At 49.1% G+C, this 20916-nt stretch overlaps 3 protein-coding genes across 5 annotated transcripts in view; 1 reads left to right on the top strand and 2 right to left on the bottom strand.

The window, feature by feature from the left end:
* The window catches only part of LOC138821431 (disco-interacting protein 2 homolog A), a 95740-nt gene extending 83250 nt beyond the window's left edge, over nucleotides 1-12490 (bottom strand). The window contains exon 1 of one of the 2 annotated variants that reach the window (XM_070013640.1): nucleotides 12307-12490. In XM_070013640.1, coding sequence (XP_069869741.1) covers nucleotides 12307-12397 — 91 coding nt within the window. In that variant the 5' untranslated portion in view covers nucleotides 12398-12490. The remainder of the gene's footprint in view (nucleotides 1-12306) is intronic. The other variant, XM_070013638.1, reaches the window with a different exon arrangement.
* On the top strand, nucleotides 12396-14056 carry LOC138821435 (uncharacterized). The gene is made up of 2 exons (XM_070013644.1): nucleotides 12396-12483; nucleotides 13164-14056. The coding sequence occupies exons 1-2, from the start codon at nucleotides 12396-12398 to the stop codon at nucleotides 14054-14056; spliced, it is 981 nt and encodes a 326-aa protein (XP_069869745.1).
* Nucleotides 14057-19313: 5257 nt separating this feature from the next.
* The window catches only part of LOC138821433 (pericentrin-like), a 74417-nt gene continuing 72814 nt past the window's right edge, over nucleotides 19314-20916 (bottom strand). For both annotated transcript variants that reach the window (XM_070013642.1, XM_070013643.1), the window contains one exon: nucleotides 19314-19809. In XM_070013642.1, the coding sequence (XP_069869743.1) occupies nucleotides 19766-19809 (44 nt within the window). In that variant the 3' untranslated portion in view covers nucleotides 19314-19765. The remainder of the gene's footprint in view (nucleotides 19810-20916) is intronic.

Genomic DNA, 20916 nt, shown 5'->3' with positions numbered 1-20916 from the left:
GACAGGAGCCAGCCTGCAGACCCCCTCCACACGGCTATCTCGAAGAGAACTATGGATAGGGTCATGGACCTCAGTGCTGGACACACCTACAATACTCATTCTAGGGAGCTGTCCTCTCCTTGTTCTTGCAGAAGCAGTTCAAGACACAACTGGATCCTGTTATGGCTGTACAAAGACCACTCAGGTTCCCAAAACCAGGGTCTCTGTGCTACCCCAGGCATGCATACCCACAACTGCTGCCAGACAGACAGTTCATATTAGAGGTACACCTCACCACTGCAAAACTCCAGGGCAGATTGCCATTATGAAACAGGCAAGGCAAGCCACCAGCCAGCGATGGAGAGTAACACGGAGGAAATCTGTGGAGATGGACTTTGTGCATTCAACAGTTGCTCATCCTATACTCTAAGCAGGTGCCAAGTCTTAAATTAAGTTTCTATATCCAAGTATCTTACTTATATAGAATTAATACACAAAGCCCTCTCGACTAAAGAGTTTAAGTTAGTTATGCTCAGGACTGAAGAATATACAATAACCAATATACAAGGACACATGCACCTCCATGTTTATTGCAGCACTGTTCGCAATAGCTAGGATATGGAAACAACCTAGATGCCCCACCACAGATGAATGGATCCAAAAATTGTGGTATCTATACACAATGGAATATTATGCAGCCATTAGAAATGACAAAATAATGGCATTTGCAGGGAAATGGATGGAGCTAGAAGGAATCATGTTGAGCGAGGTAAGCCAAGAACGAAGAGACAAACAGTACATGGTCTCCCTGATAAGTGGATGATGAATCCAAAATGTTAGGTGATATGACAAAACTAACAGGACTTAAGAAACAAAGAACTCCCACTCATCTGGTTGAACCACTACTAAATATCCCCATGCTGCTGATCACATATATGGTATATAACATATGAGCACCGTTATATATTATAGACTGTGATAGACAATTTGCTCCAGGAAAGTTAGAATGAACTTGTGACTTTAAATGAGCATCATTATTCCACAATACTGTGAATTTCCGGAAATTAAGTAATCACTTAATCACGATCAAAAAAAAAAAAAAAAAAAAAAAAGAACCTTGGGGAAGGGAGGGAGGGAGGGGATGGTAGGGGGAAAACAATGGAGGGGGTAACAATGTTCAAGAGGAAGTGGAAGTGTACTCATTACCTCACTCATGTAACTGTAACCCTCTGTATAGTATCTCTACAATAAAAAAAATTAAAAAAAAAAAAAAAAAAAAAGAATATACAATAGATAGTTAAATCTGGAGGTTTATTATTCTATTTTTGTATAAAAGCAGACTTTATAAATGTTGCTTTTATCTAAGAGTTTTTAAGAAGATACAGAAGATATACATTTATTACATTGAATACTCAGAGGAGGCATTCCATTTGTGGTGAAGGCAGAACTATGGGACTCAGACCAACTTCCCCTTTGAAACAACTAAAAAGACTGTGTTTAAGAAAGGGGAGGCTTTTTTGAGTATTTTACTTTTTCTTTTTAAAATCTAAAGACATTATAAAACAAAGAAAGAATAAGGGCAAATTTTTACCTAGAAGGGTCTGTTAAATGAAAAGTAACCACCAAATGCTTGAACTAAGCAGACTTGAACAGATTTGCCTGTGAGCTCACCGTGGAAAGGGACTCTGGGAAGTATCCAGTTGTCTGTTGTACATGTAAAGACCAGACTGTGGGTGCAAAAGAAAAAGAAAGCAATTCTCACAGACGACATCCAACTGCAACCCACTTTCTCCACACAACCTCTCCTTCCTCTGTGTGTATCTAGCCTCCTTCTGCCAAAGTAAAGGTTAGCACTCTATGCACAAACATGGTATGATCTCGAGTGAAAAATCTTCCCCACAAGGGCTGGGAAGGTGGCTCAGTAGTAGAGTGCTTGCCTTGTATGCATGAGGCCCTGGATTCGATTCCTCAGCACCACATAAGCAAAAAGAAAAAAGCCGAAGTGGCGCTGTGGCTCAAGTGGTAAAGCGCTAGCCTTGAGCTGAAGAGCTGAGGGACAGCGCCCAGGTCCAGAGTTCAGACCCCATGACCAGATACTACCCCCCCAAAAAAAGACAAAAAAAAAATCTTTTCCACATACTTGTGCCCTAGGGCTTCAACGGAAATAACTAGCAATATAAGACAGCAATAATCTACAGCAAGGGGGCTGGGAAGTGGCTCAGTGGTAGAGTGCTTGCCTTGCATGCATGAGGTCCTGGGTTCGATTCCTCAGCACCACATAAGCAGAAAAAGCCGGAAGTGGCACTGTGGCTCAAGTGGTAGAGCGCTAGCCTTGAGCTGAAGAGCTGAGGGACAGTGCCCAGGCCCAGAGTCCAGGGCCCAAAACGGACAAAAAAAAAAAAAATCTACAGCAAAAACATGAGAAATAATAGTAGAAGGGGCAGGGAAGGTGGCTCAGGGGTAGAGCACTTGCCTTGCATGCATGAGGTCCTGGGTTCGATTCCTCAGCACCACATAAGCAAAAAGAAAAAAGCCGGAAGTGGCGCTGTGGCTCAAGTGGTAGAGCGCTAGCCTTGAGCTGAAGAGCTGAGGGACAGCGCCAAGACCCAGAGTTCAGGCCCCATGACTGGACCCAAAAAAAAAAAAAAAAAAAAAACGGAAATGAGAGTAGAAAGATAACACAAATAGAACTTTAAAAATGACCATGAATCAGTATGTTAAAGGAATTAAAAGGCAAGATTGTAAGTTTTAAAATATCAAAACATGTTAATTCTTAAGGACTGAAAAATACTGTATCTTAAATCTAGGAATTAGTTTAATGATGGATTTACAAGATCACCACTCAGAAACCAAAAAGATAACTGAGATAAGTTAAAGATAGCATAAGGCAATGCACAGATATTTGTGAACTTGGAGACTCAAAACTGCAAACATAATTTCCTTCTAAATAGATCTTTAGCTGGGCGCTGGTGGCTCACGCCTGTAATCCTAGCTAATCAGGAGGCTGAGATCTGAGGATCTCGGTTCAAAGCCAGCCCAGGCAGGAAAGACCCTGAGACTCCTATCTCCAATAAACCACCAGAAAACCGGAAGTGGCGCTGTAGCTCAAATGGTAGAGCACTCGCCTTCAGCTGAAGAGCTGAGGGACAGCGCCCAGCCCCGGAGTTCAAGCCCCACGACTGACAAAAAATAAATAAATAAATAAATAAATAGATCTTTAGAGTCAGTCTCAATAATCTGAATCAAAATTCTTGTTTTTTTCCAAGAAAACTGACAAGGCAATTCTAAGTTGCATATGGAAGCCCAAAAGGACCAAGGTTAGCTAAAGCAAACTTGAACAACATAATATGAAAAAGACAGACTTGCATGTGATATAGTACAGAATGGAAGGGTGCTGAAACAGCAGAAATGAGTTCCTAGCCTTTTCCACAAATGGTATGGATCAACAAAAACTCACACAGAACAGAAATGAAGATTCTTCTCACATCACACACAAAATTCATCTCTAGATGAGTTATACATCTCAGTGTAAAAGATAAAAGATCATACATAGCTTCTAAAAAACTCATATAGGAGATTATCTTTACGGCCATGAGACAAGGAAGGATCTCTTCAATAGCAAGGATCTCTTCAATAGTATACAAAGAGCATTGCTAACTCACTATAATTAATAATCCAAGAGGCGAAAAGGAGCTAACAATAAAAGCACTTGTCTCCTCTTAAGAAAGTCACAGAATTGCCGGGCGCTGGTGGCTCATGCCTGTAATCCTAGCTACTCAGGAGGCTGAGATCTGAGGATCGCGGTTCAAAGCCAGCCCGGGCAGGAGAGACCGTGAGACTCCTATCTCCAATAAACCACCAGAAAACCGGAAGTGGCGCTGTAGCTCAAGTGGTAGAGCGCTCGCCTTGAGCTGAAGAGCTGAGGGACAGTGCCCAGGCCCAGAGTTCAAGCCCCACGACCGACCAAAAAAAAAAAAAAAAAAACAAGAAAGTCACAGAATTTAAAGTGGGTGGACACCTAACAAATTATAGATATGCAATGGCTACTATTAACAAATTACCATGAACTTGTAACTTACAAGTTAGACAAGAAATGTAATCACAACCTTACTTATGTAACGGTAACCCCTCTGTATATCACCTTGACAATAAAATTTTTTTAAGAATATTCTTGGAGAGTAATGAGATTCTTCCATTAAAAACATGGTTCCTGGTAACAAATTAGTTATCAATTACATAAATGTATAACTGATAATAAACTTTTAAAAATATGAAATATCAGTTAATGGAAAAAAGCTTCTAAGCATTGCTTGATGAGCTAAAGCCACACTAGAGTACAATTTTTACTGGGCACAAACGATATGAACTTAGACTACTTTTGCAACTGGAGAAACTTACCATTATGGCACACCTTCCTTCAAATGAATTCTTCAGAGTGGTATGAGCAGAAAAGTTGCTCTGGCTGGAGCAGGGTGGAGCTTGCCCACTGAGATCTCTTTCTCATGTAACTGTGGCACTTCCCTTAGGAGACTCAGTAGACTAGAAAACCAGTGCAACTCCTTCTTCACCTAGACCAACAATCCAGCTCTATGCCCACCCAGGACTCAGTTCAAAGGCTGCCCTGCACTCCGCTTCTTGTCTGCTAATCAGATGGTTCTCACTGCTAGGCTCTTTACCCCACCTCCCAAAATCTAGACTGTGGTGGGCTTCCTTCAGCTTTGGAGGACCATCATCTTAACCCGACAGCTGATCGTGACTACAGACCCTCTCCACCCCAATGCGGATGCCCATGCTCTTGTGTACCCTTCAGTAAGGTTTTGATTCTGTTTCCTTTGAGCCTGGGTCTTTGAAGGTTTGTCTTACCCCCCATCAGCCTTTGCATCTTCTATTCAGAAAAAAATCGTGTTCACTTCTGTCACTTTGTGTAACAGTGATTTCCAAATTTCCGAATTTCTGCCTCCAGCCTAGCCCTTTCCAGAAAGTGCCAGACACATATCTAAGTGTGTGTACAATCTGGATGGACAGGTAGAGCTTTGTTGGTTTTCTACACACCCATCAGATCTCCTACACATTCATGTTCTATGTTCCACATCTTTGTGGGTAACACCCCATCCTGTTACTTTTTTCAGAAACGCCAGTCGCCGTAGGCTCTCCTTTAAGGATCTTTTCATACAAGTCTTCTGACTACACATCTGGACATTCTCTCCATTCAACCACCTTGCCCTGCTGAGGATGCCACAAGTTTTTCAAACTAACTTTTCTGCCTCTAATTTCAGGCCCTTTAGGTCTACCTTCTACACACTGCCAGAATAATGTTTGTAAATCAAGAAAGAGAAAGAGAGTACATAGACTAATTACTGCCTAATACCTTAAAGAATTATTGGCTCTGTCATTAAGGAGACCTGTTCAAAGCACCAAAGATGCCTATCCCGGTAACTCTTCTTAATATTGGAAATTGGCCATTTGTTTTTAAGGTTTTATGAATTCTTGAATGTATGTGCATATTTCTATTTTCCCCATTTCATTCTCATGTACAAGAGTAAAATAGAAACCCATGTGTAAAACATTTTACTGGTACTTTTCTCTGCAGCAGAGTTACTTAAGTCAAAGCTCATACTTTGTGGTGTTGCCCAGTTCACAGACTACAGCCACACAGGATTATTTAGAGAGTAATTAATTACAAGTAAAGTGAATATTCAGTTCCCAAATCCTACTAGTCATAAGTGAAGTGTTAAATAGCCACATGTAGTTAACAACTACAATTCTGGACAGCCTAGAACATTCTAGCTCTACAGAAAGTGCCAGACTCCTTCTAGAGATGGCAGCTGCCAGCCCTTCCTCCTGGCCCACGCTTCTCTGGACACCTTGCTTGTCTGTCACATTCTTCTTGCTTTTGCACAAACAGGCTTTTCAAACAAAGTTCACAATGTCACTTCCTGTCAGTCCCGTTCACTCACAGGCCACCCATGACTGACCTGGCTCTCCTCACTCCCAGCACACACATATAGCACCACAGCCACTGCCTGCTCACTGCTCACTCCCTTTCTAGACACATCTTGTGACACTGCCAATGTTGTCTCTCACTTCATAAGGCGGTGAGCCTCCTGCTTGGTCTATTGAACCTGTTGGGCAACAGAAAGACACACTGCATAGCTCCATTCACCTGGACAGGCATAGCAAAGTACACAGAGTGGAGTGAAACCAAAAAAAACAAATCACTTTTCACGTTTTATCAACTGGAAGCCCAAGGCCAAGGTGCCAGGAGGGCTGACTCTAGCAAGGACCCCCTTGGCTCGAGTGGCAGTCACATCTCACTCTGTCCTCGGTGCCTCTCTTCTGTGCACGCATGTCCCTGGCATCTCCTCTCACCAGTGCCTCTGTATGAGGGTCCCACCCTCTGGCCTCACGTTTGAGTCCTTAATTACCTCCGAGTTAAGGCAGCTACATGTGAACAAGGACATCCTTTGAATTTCAGAGACTCATTCTGAGGTCCTTTACTATAAATACTATAGAAAAGGTTCTTTAATCTGAAAAGGAGTAAAAATTCCTTTTCTACTATTTCCAAAATTGAATGCTTTAATCATGGTTAGTGGAGATGAAACCACAAGATTTCTATTATTTTCTTTTCTTTTTTTTTTTTTTGGGTCCGGTCATGGGGCCTGAACTCTGGGCCTGGGCACTGTCCCTCAGCTCTTCAGCTCAAGGCTAGCGCTCTACCACTTGAGCCACAGCGCCACTTCCGGCTTTTTTCTTTTTGCTTATGTGGTGCTGAGGAATCGAACCCAGGGCCGCTGGCATTCAAGGCATGCACTCTACCACTGAGCCACCTTCCCAGCCCCTCTATTATTTTCTTATGGCAAATACAAAGTCACCATCCGAAAGGAACCCTTGGAATATAATGGTCCCCAGCCACTATCTCAAGAGCAAAGACACTTAATTCCCCTATAAAATGGGAAGGAGAGCTCTGGAGTTGACCTTCTGAGTGACGACTGGTAACAATACAATTAACATCTGCTTTAAACTGGTGTGTCTTTTTTATTTGCCAGTAGTATATAATTCCCTATACTTTTTCATAGAAAAGTGCAATACTGGGAATGTTAGATAATTTAAAGATATGCACATTAAACCACAGGAACGCTAGTCCTACTCAGAGGCAAGCTGCAATGCGAGCAAAATGATACAGTATGTACCTAACAGAGGAGATGGCCTGTGTGGGCCAGGGAGTACATACCTGGATGATCTCTGTACTTTTAATTCTGTTGTGAACCTAAGATGCTCAAACCAATAATCTGTAAAAATAGAAGACTAGCCGGGCGCTGGTGGCTCACGCCTGTAATCCTAGCTACTCAGGAGGCTGAGATCTGAGGATCGCGGTTCAAAGCCAGCCCGGGCAGGAGAGACCGTGAGACTCCTATCTCCAATAAACCACCAAAAAACAGGAAGTGGCACTGTAGCTCAAGTGGTAGAGCGCTCGCCTTGAGCTGAAGAGCTGAGGGACAGCGCCCAGGCCCAGAGTTCAAGCCCCACGACCGACAAAAAAAAAAGAAAAAAAAAAAATAGAAGACTAGTGACAGAATAGGTTTTCCCATTAACTTAACCTTATTTCATTTCTAAAAACAAAAACTGGCAAGAACTCCGAATGACAGGACAAGTGTCATAGGAAACGGGGTCATATTTTTTTTTTTTTTTTTTTTTTTTTGGTCCAGAAGTGGGGCCTGGGCGCTGTCCCTCAGGTCTTCAACTCAAGGCTAGTGCTCTACCACTTGAGCCTCAGCACCACTTCCGGCTTTTTTATTTTCTGCTTATGTGGTGCTGAGGAATCGAACCCAGGGCCTCATGCCTGCAAGGCAAGCGCTCTACCACTGAGCCACCTTCCCAGCCCATAAACGGGGTCTTATTATGTAGCTCAAACCAGACTGGAACTCACTAGCCCATGCTCAAGGTCAGGATTACAGACCTGTACCACCACACTGGCCCAGAACATTTATATGGCACAAAACACAAAATAAGAAGCACAACAAGCATCTGTTGGCATGAAGGCTATGTCAGACTTTAAGAAATTAAAGACAGTGCTGGGCGCCAGTGGCTCACGCCTGTAATCCTAGCTACTCAGGAGGCTGAGATCTGAGGATCACGGTTCAAAGCCAGACTGGGCAGGAAAGTCTGTGAAACTCTTATCTCCAATAAACCACTAGAAAACCGGAAGTGGTGCTGTAGCTCAAGTAAGTGGTAGAGCGCTCGCCTTGAGCTGAAGAGCTGAGGGACAGCGCTCAGGCCCAGAGTTCAAGCCCCACAACCAAAAAAAAAAAAAAAAAACGGAAAAAAGAACTTAAAGACAGAAAGCCAAAGCCAGGCGCCAGCGGGTCACACCTGTAATCCTAGCTACTCAGGAAGCTGAGATCTGAGGATTGCAGTTCAAAGCCAGCCCAGGCAGGAAAGTCCGTGAGACTCTTCTCCAATAAACCACCAGAAGACCGGAAGTGGTGCTGTGGCTCAAGTGGTAGAGCACTTGAGTTGAAGAGCTCAGGGACAGCGTGCAGGCCCAGAGTTAAAGCCCCACAACTGAATAAAAAAAAAAAAAAAAAAAAAAAAAAGACAAAGCAAAAGCTTTTTTTTGTAAAAGAGATTAGTACATATACATATAAAAATATACAAACTTTAAACCTCTTTTCATTTGACTCCATCCAGAATGAAGTCAGAATGCAGGGGGGAAAAAAAAATCAACCCAAATTAAAGCTGTAGAATTGACTTATTAATCAGAATAAAGAAGCAGGAGCAGGATACAAGTAGCCTATTGTATGGGAATTTCCTTTCTAACTCACTGCAGGCCAATAAAACAAAGAACAAATCACACACGTCAATGTTACCAGTTCAGAAGGGATGACCTCAAAAACTACAGGACTGGTATGCCAGATCCAGCTGTGGGGTGGGCCCAAGACATTGTGCCAAACCAGCTGTGGGATGGGACCAAGGAATTTGTCCAAGTAACAGGTATAATACAAAACTTTAGAAATTTATTTTTTTAAATCAAGACTATCCTAATAATTTTACTTTCATCCATAAACTTTCTACCTTTTTTCTCTCTCTCCCCCCCTCCCTTCTTTTTACCTTTCCTTTCCCTTTTTTTCCTGGTGGTATTGAGGTTTGATCTCGGGGTCATGCTAGACAAGCACTCTACTATTTGGTCCATGCCCCCAGTCCTTTTTGTTTTAGCTTATTTTTCAGATGGAGTCATGCATTTTGGCCAAGACCAGACTCCAACAATGCTCTTCCGACCTCTACCTCCAGAGTACCTAGGATAATAAAAGTCAATGACTTCACCTACCCTGTATTCCGAAGTAAAGTATCACTAACATTTTTGCCCCAGGCTGGCTTCAAACAGCAATCTTCTCAACTTCACGTCCTGTGAAGCTGGGATTACAGGCATATAGCACCTTACAGGGCCCTAACCTGCTTTCAGAAGCCCTATGTATGAATTCTGTATATGCTCATGGTTGAGGGTATCTAAGAAAAATAAAGTTCTATTTAGCTGCCCTTTCTTCTTCATCTTAATTTGAAGGAACCCTCAATTAAAAAGGGTGAATCAGGCATAAAGTTAAGGAGCAAGAAAATAGCTATTCCTTATTATCCTCTTGGAAATCCATTACCAAACTTAAGCAAACCTGTCCTATGGAAGGAAATCAGCACATTCTTAGACCAGAAGCTTCCACAAGGACCAGCCCTAAGTACAATGAGAATCAAAGATATTGAAAAAGAAACTAAGTAATGAAAAAGACATATGGAGGTATAGTACAGCAGAGGAGAGGTTCTATCTGGGAGGATGTTGGGAGAGGGGAGAGCCAGGTAGGGAGGGGAAGGTGGGTGAGCAAGGGGAGGCTTTCCAGACTGTCAAGATGCCAAGCACTACCTGTGTCCACACAGACCTTGACTGTGTCACAGTCCTCCTGTTTCCCCTAACCTACCTAGCAGTAGCAACTCCAATTTTCAAACTCTCATTCAGACAAATGTGTTCTTTTTTATAGTACTGGAGTTTGATCTCAGTACCTTGCATTCTACCATTTGAGTCACATCCCCAACACAGGCATTATTCTTTTTCATTTTTTGTGCCAGTTCTAAGGTTTGGACTTAGAGCCTAGGTATCCCCGCAGCTTCCTCCTGCTCTAGGCTAGCACTCTACCACTGGGGCCAGAGTTCCACTGCTGACTTTTTGAGGATAGTTTATTGGAGGTAAGATTCTCATGGACTTTGCTGCTCAGGCTGGCTTCAAACAATGATCCTCAGAGTTCAGCCTCCTGAGTAGCTAGGATTACAGGTGTGAGTCACCGGCGCCCAGCTTAAACATTATTCTTCCCAGCTTAGACAGTATTCTTAACCAGAAGTTTATCCTTTCACTCCTAAAGGTGGGAAGGAGAGTCCCAACTCCAGGAGCTCCATTTCTACAGCTACTGCCTGATCAAAACACAAAAATAACAATGAGAAGGCTGGGTGCAATGGCCCATGCCTTCATAAACCCAGCTACATAGGGAAGTGGCAGTTGAGAGGATTCTGTTTGAGACCAACAAGGGGAGGAGGAGGGGAGGAGTACCCCATCTCAAATGAAAGCTGAGCACGGTGGTACATACCTGTTATCACAGCTACCTAGGATAGGGTAGTGGTTCACGCCAGGCAGGAATAAAGCCAAGACCTTACCCCAAGAATACAGACTACTTAAAGCAAAAAAAGGGCTTAGAGTGTGGCTCAAGTGGTAAAATGTGTATCTAGTAAGCACAAGGTCTGGAGTCTAACCCTAAGTACTATCAAAGAATAGCCGGGCGCTGGTGGCTCACGCCTGTAATCCTAGCTACTCAGGAGGCTGAGATCTGAAGATCGCAGTTCAAAGCCAGCCTGGGCAGGAAAGACCGTGAGACTCCTATCTCCAATAAACCACCAGAAAACCGGAAGTGGCGCTGTAGCTCAAGTGGTAGAGTGCTCTCCTTGAGCTGAAGAGCTGAGGGACAGCGCCCAGGCCCAGAGTTCAAGCCCCAGGACCGACACAAAAAAAAAAAAAAAAAAAAAGGGAAAATGACAGAACATTTCATTTTGGTTGTTTGAAGACTGTTTCATTAGTAATGCATTCCTTTAATTTACAAATTCAGTATTTTTCTTTTTTCAAAGCATTTTCACACACTATCGAGAACCCTGGAATGTCAATAAGGCTCCTGTTCACATTTTATCCCTGACGGAACCCAAGTTTGGAGAGGTCATAATCTAGTGGAGATTTTGAGACACTTGCTAGATGCCAGTCACTGTGGGACAATGCCCGTCTGTCGTTGTCTGCCGCAGACACAGTCCCTATCACTAGGCATCTCCAGCGGGGGGGGGGGGGGGGGGGGGTCCTGGCCAGCAGCAACATCAACAGAAACTGCAGGCACTCCGGAAGCAGTCCCGGCATACATCTGCCAAGAAATCACTGCCCTATTTTGACCAAAAGAACCGTGTCAGGCCAGGTTTCCTGAGTCCCGAGCTGCTGTCCGACTCGGCAGCCTGTTACCCTTACTCACGGAAGCCCCCTGCCCGTCTCTAAATGACAGGGCACCCCTACTCAACAGCCAAGACACGCTTACAGAACAGAAACTTCGTTCTCTGACGTACTCGTTGCACAAATTAAGCGGGAATTTTGGGGACTCGCTTTAGTCAGCTGCCAACACCGGAGCTGAAGAAACACTGCGTACGCGGGCGCTGGCCGGACACGGCGGCCTCCCTGCGAGGCGGCGCCCCGCCGGCAGCCCCAGCACTCACTCCCGAAGAAGCACCTGGCCGCCTCGAACCGTCGAGAAGTTTCCCGCGGCACAGAAGGTTCAAGGCTGTGCACGAATTCAGATGGGCTGCAAGTGGCTGCTCTGAGCGCAGGCCTCGGGCGGCCTCCGGCCTCCGGCCTCCCGTCCGGCGCGGCCCGGCCGCTCCCCGCGCTCGCCGCCCAGCCCGGCCGGCGTCCCGGGGGAACCGAGCCCACCAACGCGGACAGGAAGGCGCCGCGCCCCGGGAGACGCCGGCGCCCGTCCCGGGTGCGGCCGCGCCGCCGAGCCGGCCGCCGGGCCCGGCGTTCTCCACAGACCGCCGCGGCCGAGTTCCTTTCCCTCCAGCTGGGCGGCGGCGCCTCCCAGGCCGGGAAGGGCGGCGGCGGCCGGGCCGGGCCTGCAGCCCGCTGCGCGGGCGGACGGAGGCCGCGGGCCCCAGGAGGCGCCGGCCGCCGCGGAGCCCCCGCCCCGGTGCCCGCCGCAGCCGGGGCCCGCCCGCCGGCACGCCGCCCGCGGGGCCGCGCTGGCGGGGCCCCCGGCCCCGGCTCACCTTCCGACAGCTCCAGCTCCAGCTCCGCCAGGCCCTCTCGCACCTCGGCGGGCAGCGGCGCCGCCTCCAGCGGGCACCCGCGGTCAGCCATGGCCGGCGACTCCCAGGACTCCGGGGCTCCCCGCCGCCGGACGCCTCGCAGCAGCGCCCAGAGCCGGCGCGGGCGGGGCGCGGCCGGTCGGCTCCGCGCGGGCGCGAGCGCGGGCCCGGGCGGCTCCTCAGCGCGCCGCCCCCCGCGCGTCCCCGCCCTCCCCGGCTCCTCAGCGCCCCCCCCGCGCGTCCCCGCCCTCCCCCGCGCGCGTCCCCGCCCTCCCCGGCTCCTCAGCGCGCCCTCCCCCGCGCGCGTCCCCGCCCTCCCCGGCTCCTCAGTGCCCCTCCCCCCCGCGCGTCCCCGCCCTCCCCGGCTCCTCAGCGCCCCTCCCCCCCGCGCGTCCCCGCCCTCCCCGGCTCCTCAGCGCGCCCCCCCCCCCGCGTCCCCGCCCTCCCCGGCTCCTCAGCGCCCCTCCCCCCCGCGCGTCCCCGCCCTCCCCGGCTCCTCAGCGCCCCTCCCCCCCGCGCGTCCCCGCCCTCCCCGGCTCCTCAGCGCCCCTCCCCCCCGCGCGTCCCCGCCCACCCCGGCTCCTCAGCGCGCCCCCCCCCGCGTCCCCGCCCTCCCCGGCTCCTCAGCGCCCCCCCCCGCGCGTCCCCGCCCTCCCCGGCTCCTCAGCGCCCCCCCCCCCCGCGCGTCCCCGCCCACCCTGGCTCTCGCGGGCACGAGCGGAGGCGGCGCACGGGGAGCGGCGCGCGTGCGCGTTGGGCGCGCGGCCGCGCAGGCGCCGGCCCGGTGGTCTGGGACTCGCCGCGTTCCCGACGGCCAGCGTTTCCCAGGACGGCCGCTGTCCGGGGCTCCCGGGAACGACGGGCTCACAGCCGGGACGGAGGCGGCGCCCGGGCCCCGAGAACCGACCCTCGCGGTTCTCCCGGCTCGGAAGCGGGAAGCGGCCCTGGCTGGTGCCGGGACTCGAACCCCGGTCGAGGTCGGCGCCCGGACGCCGCGGCCGGAGGCGCTGACCCCGACGGCGACGGCTCCGCAGACTCCGGCGAGGCCTTCGGCCTGTGCACGCAGCCTTCCGCCCTCCCGGCTCGGCCCGCGGGGCCCCGGCCCCGGCCCCGCGTCCGCCTCCCCCGGCCCCGGCCCCGCGTCCGCCTCCCCCGTGCCCCCGGCCCCGCGTCCGCCTCCCCCGTGCCCCCGGCCCCGCGTCCGCCTCCCCCGTGCCCCCGGCCCCGCGTCCGCCTCCCCCGTGTCCCCGGCCCCGCGTCCGCCTCCCCCGTGCCCCCGGCCCCGCGTCCGCCTCCCCCGTGCCCCCGGCCCCGCGTCCGCCTCCCCCGTGTCCCCGGCCCCGCGTCCCGCCTCCCCCGTGCCCCCGGCCCCGCGTCCCGCCTCCCCCGTGTCCCCGGCCCCGGCCCCGCGTCCGCCTCCCCCGTGTCCCCGGCCCCGCGTCCCGCCTCCCCCGTGCCCCCGGCCCCGCGTCCCGCCAGCCCCGTGCCCCCGGCCCCGCGTCCCGCCAGCCCCGTGCCCCCGGCCCCGCGTCCGCCTCCCCCGTGCCCCCGGCCCCGCGTCCCGCCTCCCCCGTGCCCCCGGCCCCGCGTCCCGCCAGCCCCGTGTCCCCGGCCCCCGCGTCCCGCCAGCCCCGTGTCCCCGGCCCCCGCGTCCGCCTCCCCCAGGCCCCGCGTCTGTCTCCGGACCCCTCCGCCTCCTCCACTCGGATAACACTCCCCGGGCCCGTCAGGGGGCCTCGATGGGGCCTGAGCAGGCGAGCGCGAGGCGGGCGGTGCGGCCACCCATGACGCTGCGGGGAAACCTTGGCGCTCGTCCCCTCTCCATGTGAGCAGCAGGAGCAGTGGTCACTCTTGTCCCCTCTCCATGTGAGCAGCAGGAGCAGTGGTCACTCTTGTCCCCTCTCCATGTGAGCAGCAGGAGGGTGGTCACTCTTGTCCCCTCTCCATGTGAGCAGCAGGAGGGTGGTCACTCTTGTCCCCTCTCCATGTGAGCAGCAGGAGGGTGGTCACTCTTGTCCCCTCTCCATGTGAGCAGCAGGAGCAGTGGTCACTCTCGTCCCCTCTCCATGTGAGCAGCAGGAGCAGTGGTCACTCTTGTCCCCTCTCCATATGAGCAGCAGGAGCAGTGGTCACTCTTGTCCCCTCTCTATATGAGCAGCAGGAGCAGTGGTCACTCTTGTCCCCTCTGCATGTGAGCAGCAGTAGGAGGAGTGATCACTCTTGTCCCCTCTCCATGTGAGCAGCAGCAGGAGGGTGGTCACTCTTGTCCCCTCTCCATGTGAGCAGCAGGAGCAGTGATCACTCTTGTCCCCTCTCTATGTGAGCAGCAGGAGGGTGGTCACTCTTGTCCCCTCTCCATGTGAGCAGCAGGAGTGGTCACTCTTGTCCCCTCTCCATGTGAGCAGCAGGAGCAGTGGTCACTCTTGTCCCCTCTCCATGTGAGCAGCAGGAGCAGTGGTCACTCTTGTCCCCTCTCCATGTGAGCAGCAGGAGCAGTGGTCACTCTTGTCCCCTCTCCATGTGAGCAGCAGTAGGAGCAGTGGTTACTCTTGTCCCCTCTCCATGTGAGCAGTAGGAGCAGTGGTCACTCTTGTCCCCTCTCCATGTGAGCAGCAGTAGGAGCAGTGGTCACTCTTGTCCCCTCTCCATGTGAGCAGCAGGAGCAGTCACTCTTATCCCTTCTCCATGCAGCAGCAGGAGCAATCACTCTTTTCTTGCAGGAGGTCTGTGGCTTTGGACTGGGGACCTTTTGCCCCAAGATGAGGCATTGCTTGTTTTCCAGGCAGCTCCCCTTTTGTTACAAGATGCTTAAGTCAGTCCTGTCCTTGGAGGTGACTGGAGAGAGTGGCTTAGATCCAAGGACACAGATGTGAAGCAGGGGTTGGGGTGCCAAGCTTTTATTCTTTTAGCTACTTCATGGGCCCAGCAAAAGCATCATTTGTTGCCTCTTACAAGGATCAGTGTTAAGTGCTGTATTGCAGAAGCTTGGTTCATCTACCCTACAACAGCATGCAACTTCTAAAGATATGCTGCCTTTCAACAAACTTGAAATTGTCATCTTCATCACTCAAATTGTCTTTGGGCACAATTTGCCTTTAAGAAGACAAGTTTTTAACAAAATTAAGGGTCCAAAAACAGTACACACAACTATTTAAACACAACGTAACAGTAATGCAAGACTGAGAGCTTCTCTTTATCAGCTGAACTAAATAATGCTCGCATGGGAATTTTTCTAAATTTCTCTTAGTATTCTTTTATTTTTTTTTGTTGTTAATCAAAAGTATTCAGTAAATCTGCAAATAGGGGTCTTACTATATAACTAGGTGTGCCATAGGTATGTCATGCAAATGATTGTATTTGCACCAAGTATAGGCCCTGATACCTCTAATTCCACATTGCATCAGTCGCTGGCTTTCTGAGTTATTGCTTCTCCTCCATCCTTCCCTTAGCTCAAGGGCCATCTAACGTTTGCTGAGACTGTGTGTCCTTCTAAGACTGCTGTTGGTTATGTGGAGTGGTTGGTCCTGACTGGGGCAAGGCATCCTGAACCAAGAATAGAGGCTTCAAGACTCACTGCAGGTGAAGTGTCCCCACGGTGACCAGGGTCGTCTGTCTGGCACTAAGGTCATACAACTGATGGTCAGAAAATGGGCTGTTTGGCTGACAGTTCCCAGTGGTATAAGGATCTCTCTGCTGCCATTTTAAAGGCCTGAACACCTTGCTCCCAGTGGTTTCATTGGTAAGAGAAAAAAAAAAGGGAGTGTTTACAGTAAAGACTGAAAGCTCAACACAAAACTAATTATCTTCAACAGAACTTAGCAAACATTTGTTTGTTTTGGGGGGAGGGCCTTGTTGTGGGGCCTGAACTCTGGGCCTGGGCGCTGTCCCTCAGCTCTTCAGCTCATGGCTAGCGCTCTACCACTTGAACCACAGCGCCACTTCTGGCTTCTTTTTGCTTATGTGGTGCTGGGGAATCGAACCCAGGGCCTCATGCATGCAAGGCAAGCACTCCACCACTAAGCCACCTTCCTAGCCCCCAGAACTTAACAATGTTTTGCAGCTCTGGGCTTTAGAGGAAGTTAAGATATGTGTGTCTCACTTCCTCTAGAAATCCATGCAGGCTAGCTGAAGTTTTGTCTGGGAAACCTTCCTTCCACTTTATTTTACAGGTGGTGATATCAGCTAAATATTAAGTACACAAATTTTCCCTCAGCATTTGTTTATAAAGCATCTTGTTCAGCAGCAACAGCAGGTCGAGTGTAATAGAATACTGTTCCCTGGCTCATCATCTGCACAGCAGCAGACTTCATTCTGTTTGCAGGTTTACAGCCTTTAACCCATAACGCCTAACTCAGTAATTCCCAACTTACCATATTCCCACTAGATGAAAGTGGCACTTGGCCAAAGACAGACACACAAGACCATCCACACAAACCCAGCCTAAGGTTACCTGGTTAGCCTAAGGTTACCTGGTTACCTAAAGTAGCAAATGATTCAACATTACATGGACATGTTGAACCCAGTACTGGGGCTTTAACTCAGGGCCTGGGTGCTGTACCTGAGCTTTTGTGCTCAAGGCTAGCACTGTACCACTTGAGCCACAGTCCACTTCTTTTTGCTGCTTAATTGGAAATAAGTCTCACAGACATTCCTGCCTGGGCTGACTTGGAACTGCAATGCTCAGAATTTAACACTAAGTAGCTAGGATTATGGGCATGAGCCAACAGTTCCCAGCTTCCTTGACATTGGATTGATCACCCAGGTGAGTAGAGAAGACTAGGACCTTTGTTCATGTGCAGCTGCCACCAAGTGGGCCAGCCAAGGAAGTTCAGGGCGCACATCACTGTGCTGAAACGCAGTGACCCACAGCACTGGCAAAGGCACAGCCAAACTCTGGAGCTGGGAGTTATCTGTGAAGGTTCAGTGCCTTTAGGGTGCATTAAATGTGAGGCTTTAAATAGCACTGTGATTCTAACAGAAAAATAGATAGATCTGGAAACCAAAGGAGTGGCCCTAGAAACCATAGTGACTAAGAAACTTTGTGCTTCCTGTCTTCCTCAAACTTTTCAGGGTTACAGGCTGCATTCCAAGGGGATTTTTACCAAGGAAGACATCAAGTGCTTAATGACTTGCAAATTAGGAATGGTGTCCTAGAACTCTGGAGTCCTTGCATCTAGGGACAAAAACAGGACTTGCAGGCAAAAACTGAAGCCATTGTGTGATAACAGAGAAGGTAAATCCATTACATTACACACGGGAGGAACATGCCTGGAAGTCAGGTTGTTACCCAGTTGGATACCCTGGCCTCACAAAGCCAGTTCACAAATGACAGCAGGTTGTAGTACTGGGATTTGAACTCGGGACCTAATACTCTCCATTAGCTTGCTTGATCACAGCTAGCGCTCTACAACTCGATCCATGCCTCCAAGGTCAGCATTTTGCAGGTTCATTGGGGATGGAGACTCCCAGAATTTTCTGTCAAAGGTGGCTTCAATCCTCCTGGTCTCGACCTCGTGAGTAGCTAGGATTACAAGCAATGACCACTGCCTCCTAGTTGGAGAGCTGGGTTTTTTTTTTTTTTTTTTTTAATTTTTTTTTTGGGTCCGGTCATGGGGCCTGAACTCTGGGCCTGGGCACTGTCCCTCAGCTCTTCAGCTCAAGGCTAGCGCTCTACCACTTGAGCCATAGCGCCACTTCCAGCTTTTTTCTTTTTGCTTATATGGTGCTGAGGAATCAAACTTAGGGCCTCATGCATGCAAAGCACTCTACTACTGAGCCACCTTCCCAGCCCCGGAGAGCTGGGTTTTAAGGAAAAAGAAACTAGGTTTACTATTCACCAGAGAACAGCGCAGTGAGTTCTGACCTCAAAGCTCTGTGACAGAAAACACTGTTTTTAAGGGGAAGCCTGGGAGATCAGTTCGCCTGACCCAGTGGTGGTCTTACCTCCGATTTTACTAGTGCCACATCTCTGAAACTGTAGGCCATTTGACATGGGTTTACCCCTTTCTAGTGGTCAGAGTGTCAAGGGGAAGATTCTCATGCTTGGTTCAGGGGAAAAAAAGTGTTGGGGAAGATGAGGTAGGCCATCAAAGGTTTGCTAAGGTGAGGTCCTCTGAACTCCACCTGGACTGACAGCCACGAGGCAGCTCCCATGCTCAGGAATAGCCACCTACAGAAAACAATCTGCTCTTGCTGCCAACGGGCCATAAGAAGTGTCCCATACGACCACAAGCAGGGATTAAGAGGGAGACTGCAGCAGAAAAAGCAGCACTAAGATTTGGACTGTCCACCTGGGCTATTTACTGATGGGTGGACCCTTGATCTGCTCAGGCAGACCATATACTCTTGCATATAGATGCTTTTGTTAAAGTAGGCAATACCATTTTCTTGGTCAGTACTAGGGCTTGGACTCAAGGCCTCACACTCACTTGGCTTGCTTGCTCACAACTGGTGCTCTGCCACTCGAATTATGCTTTCAGTCCAGCATTTTCCTGGTTGACTGCAGATGGACTCATACAGATTTTTCTGTCTGGACTTCATGTGTCACCAGTGCCAGCCATGCAATGTCTGTTATTAGGCAAAGCTTTTAAGTTTCTTCAATTTCTCCATGTGGAGGCAAAAACAAGTATACTATCTAACAAATTGGAACGTGTAAGTATAATCATTACCAAAAGAAGGGAAAATTATCCTCATAACACATCCTCAACTAGAAGGCGATTCCAAGAACATGATGGCTTGCCCGCCCACCTGCCCCTTCATTCATCACCATTCAGTAGCCCTTCTCTGGGCCTAGATCAGTAGCATATTTCTTGACAACGATGCTGAATTGTCTAAGACTTTCATCATTATCTTCTGCTGCAGAAATCGGGGACACAAAATGTGTTGATACTTGAGGGGAAATGTTATGGACATTTGTGAAACAAAAGTTTGACATAAATTCTGTTTTTTTTTTTTTATTATTTACTTATTTGCCAATGACAAGAATAAACTGGATGAACTAAAAAAACAAAGCCATCCACATATACAGTCTTACTCTTTATTCCTTCTTTCGTGTGTGTGTGTGTGTGTGTGTGTGTGTGTGTGTGTATGTAGGGTAAAAGGTTCCACTTCTAAATGATATTTCCATCTGTACACTCTAAGAAATAAACAACGGGAAACCACTCCCCACCTCCCTGCTTGGAACAGGTATGGAGAATAGCACACAGCCATGGCTCAGGGGCGGGAGGAGCAAGGGTGTTCTGAGGTCACAAAAAGCACTCTAGGAGGCTCTGCAGCATGCGATGAGGCTGGCACACTTAGTTGCATCGGGGGCCGGCATCACGGCATGGACAGTGTTCCAGGCCACACTATGAGCTTTCCTTAGGGAAAAACATCTTTTCCTCAACTAGAACTGTCACAGGTTAAAGCCACAGGACTTTATTCATTGTTTAATCTTCTGGTGACAGGATTTCTTTGAAGCAGAATCTGAATATACATAAAAATGAGATTAAATGAGTTTACATTTTTTTTCTTTTTTCTTTTTGTCGGGTCATGGGGCTTGCACTCTGGTCCTGGGCGCTGTCCTTGATCTCTTCAGTTCAAGGCGAGTGCTCTACCACTTGAACCACAGTGCAACTTCCGGTTTTCTGGTGGTTTATTGGAGATAAGAGTCTCATGGACTTTCCTGCCTGGGCTAGCTTTGAACTGCAATCCTCAGATCTCAGCCTCTTGAGTAGCTAGGATTACAGGCATGAGCCACTGGAGCCAAACAGTTTACATGTCTTTTAAGAATAATCTAACAATTTCCAAACACTATCACTAAATTCATCTGAATTTTTAAAGAAATTTACGTTCTAAAGTAGTTTAACTTATGATGGTTATGAAGCACTGGACAGTCTGGGCAGGAGTGGCTCATGCCTATAATCCTACTTTCTCCAAAGTCTGGGATCCTCAGAGACAGTGCCCAGGCCCTGAGTTCAAGTCTCAGGACCAGCACAAAACAACAACAAAAACCCAAGTGTATGCAAGGCCTTGAGTTCAAACTCAAATACAGACACAGATTCAGAGAGACACATGCACCCTCAATAGACAAATTATATGCTGGCCAAAACATAAATCTTCTTTAATAGGGTAAGGAAAAATATAAAAAGGCCCAGAGCCTTCATTCACACTCTTTGTACTGTCAAGAATGAAACTGGCCGGGCACTGATAGCTCAGGCCTGTAATCCTAGCTACTCAGGAGACTGAGATCTGAGGATCATGATTCAAAGCCAGCCCAGACAGGAAAATCTGTGAGACTCTTATCTCCAATAAACCACTCAGAAAACCGGAACCACAGGACTCAAGTGGTAGAGCACTTGCCTAGAGCTGAAGAGCTGAGGGACAGCGCCCAGGCCCAGAGTTCAAGTCCCAGGACCAACCAAAAAAAAAAAAAAAAAAGATGGAAAGTGACAGTAGCTAATATGTTAATGTGATACTAACATTCTTCTCTTCATTATTTCACATATTTAGGGAATAGCTACATATTTATATATTTTATTTTTGGGGGGAGGGTGGGGCTTGGGGCTTGAACTCTGGGCCCAGGTGCTGTCC

Source organism: Dipodomys merriami, unplaced genomic scaffold, assembly GCF_024711535.1.
Source record: "Dipodomys merriami isolate MVZ:Mamm:240054 unplaced genomic scaffold, mDipMer1.0.p SCAF_918, whole genome shotgun sequence".
Taxonomy (NCBI): domain Eukaryota; kingdom Metazoa; phylum Chordata; class Mammalia; order Rodentia; family Heteromyidae; genus Dipodomys; species Dipodomys merriami.
Note: the sequence above shows the minus strand (reverse complement) of the source record. Positions and strands in the feature narration are given on the sequence as shown.

Excerpts from the sequence above, each read along its gene's own strand:
- LOC138821435 (XM_070013644.1), top strand. The coding sequence starts at position 12,396 with ATGGCCGGCGACTCCCAGGACTCCGGGGCTCCCCGCCGCCGGACGCCT. Across the intron at positions 12,484-13,163 it reads GCGCGGGCGGGGCGCGGCCG|CGTTTCCCAGGACGGCCGCT; the intron begins GTCGGCTCCGCG and ends CCCGACGGCCAG.